Source organism: Propithecus coquereli, unplaced genomic scaffold (assembly GCF_000956105.1).
Source record: "Propithecus coquereli isolate 6110/MARCELLA unplaced genomic scaffold, Pcoq_1.0 Scaffold124, whole genome shotgun sequence".
Lineage (NCBI taxonomy): Eukaryota > Metazoa > Chordata > Mammalia > Primates > Indriidae > Propithecus > Propithecus coquereli.
In genome coordinates, this window is record NW_012136525.1 from 62,195 (window position 1) to 64,038 (window position 1,844).

At 32.2% G+C, this 1,844-nt stretch overlaps 1 protein-coding gene across 1 annotated transcript in view; it reads left to right on the forward strand.

The window, feature by feature from the left end:
• Positions 1 to 1,844, forward strand: part of LOC105805004 (ovostatin homolog 2) — a gene marked incomplete at its 5' end in the record, with an annotated part of 125,418 nt that overhangs the window by 28,576 nt on the left and 94,998 nt on the right. The window contains 2 exons of the mRNA XM_012637784.1: positions 516 to 686; positions 1,540 to 1,678. Of these exons, the coding sequence (XP_012493238.1) occupies positions 516 to 686; positions 1,540 to 1,678 (310 nt within the window). The remainder of the gene's footprint in view (positions 1 to 515; positions 687 to 1,539; positions 1,679 to 1,844) is intronic.

The following is a 1,844-nucleotide window of genomic DNA, read 5'->3' on the forward strand; positions in this document are numbered from 1 at the left end:
GCTACTTTGGAATTTGGTGTTTATTTCTCTACCAAAAAGTAATTTGAAAGTCATGTTATTCTCTGTATCTTAGTAACATTAAAGATATGAGTCATGTATATCATTACTTGTTCTTTTTGTTGATTTTGTATTTTCTTTGGAAGGTTATATGAGAAGATTTAGAATCAGACAGCTAACATTCTCCAGACCTGGGAGTTCTAACATTATAATTTCAATAAATTATCTATATACTAGGCCATGAATTAATCAATAGATCTCAAGTATCTCTTAATTACATGCTCTTGTAAATCCTGTGCCAAAGCTGAAAAATTCTGTGAACATGACATTGACTGCCTAAAGCAAAATTGGTTTTCTCTTTGGAAATAAGTTGACACAAAAAATATTGGATTAAATGTTATGGTCATGCACTTAAAGAAAAGACCAAAAATAAATGGGTATGACACAAAAATTTGCTAATTTTGTAATTGTAAAACGAGTGCTTAAAATCACTGGGAATTATGTGATTTTTCTCATAGGTGTACAACCTGCTTCCAAATATAGAACTACATGGTTATTTCTATGATGGTCTCAATCTTGATGATGGCAAGGTAGACCCTTGCATTCCTGAGAAGGAAATGTTTTACAATGGTTTGTATTGTATACCTACAAACAACTATAGAGATGGAGACATCTATAACATTGTTAGGGTAAGTTCACTAAAAATTTTGTAAAATATTTTGTCTCAATTTAAATTTTAGTATTTATAATGCAAATAATACATATCAATGTTTTATTAATTATGTAGCTCTCTTCCTGTATCTTGAGAGTGTTATCTCTAATCTGCTAATAGAGTCCACAGGAATTGTCTTATAAAAAAGAAGATATTAATTTTTGTTGATTTTCTATGTTTAGTTGAAAATAAATTATGTGGTTCAAATGATAAAACCTCACGTTAGAAGCAATGAGATAGTCTCCAATTTACTGCAATAAATCTTATGCAGAAACAGTCAAATCAAAACCTAAAATAGAGTCTGGACTCCATATATGCCTAAGCTATCAATTAGATGTGCTGAGGCTTCCATGAAAGGGTTTTATAATTAATGTCACAGGTGTATAAAATAAAAGGCATTAAATCAGACAGACTTTAGCTCAAGCCCCAGCTAAATTGTGCTGGGATTTACTGAGTGTGCATTGAATATGTGTGGTGTGTTTGTGTGTGTATGTGCTTGCGTGTATTTGATGTTAATTAGGATAATTACAGTGCCAATCTCATAAGTATTTTTCCCTTTGGATTAAATAAAGAATGATGTAAAAAACTTACCAAAATGCTAGCACATAATAGGTGCTAGATAAATCACAGTGATTATAATTTTCCTTTAAATTAGAGATTTTCCATAAATCAAATAGAAGTGACTTGACTCCTAAGATCTTAGGCCCTTGCTGGCATAGAAAAAAATATATCTTTATGATCTATTTACCATTACAATATAAATAATGCCCCTTTTATAGTTCTTGCATGAAAGGAATACACAACATTTTTTGTTGCTTGTTTCTTTGAAGGATATGGGTCTGAAAGTCTTTACCAATCTCCATTACCGGAAACCAGAAATATGTTCAATGGGAGGAAGTCTGCCATTCCCTGGGCCGTTACCTCTAAGAAATTATGCAATGAAGTATAGCTTCCCTTCTAGAATCGCATGTGGGTAATCTAGAATTTTGTGTCAGAGGGATGCCAAAATGATTGGTGGAATTGGGTGTATTGGGGATAAAACTACATATACAAAATCGGGATTTTATGTGTGAATATTGTCATGGTTTTGGCTGCAACTAGCCATCCTAGGGTTGAATAAAGCAGAATAAGACAG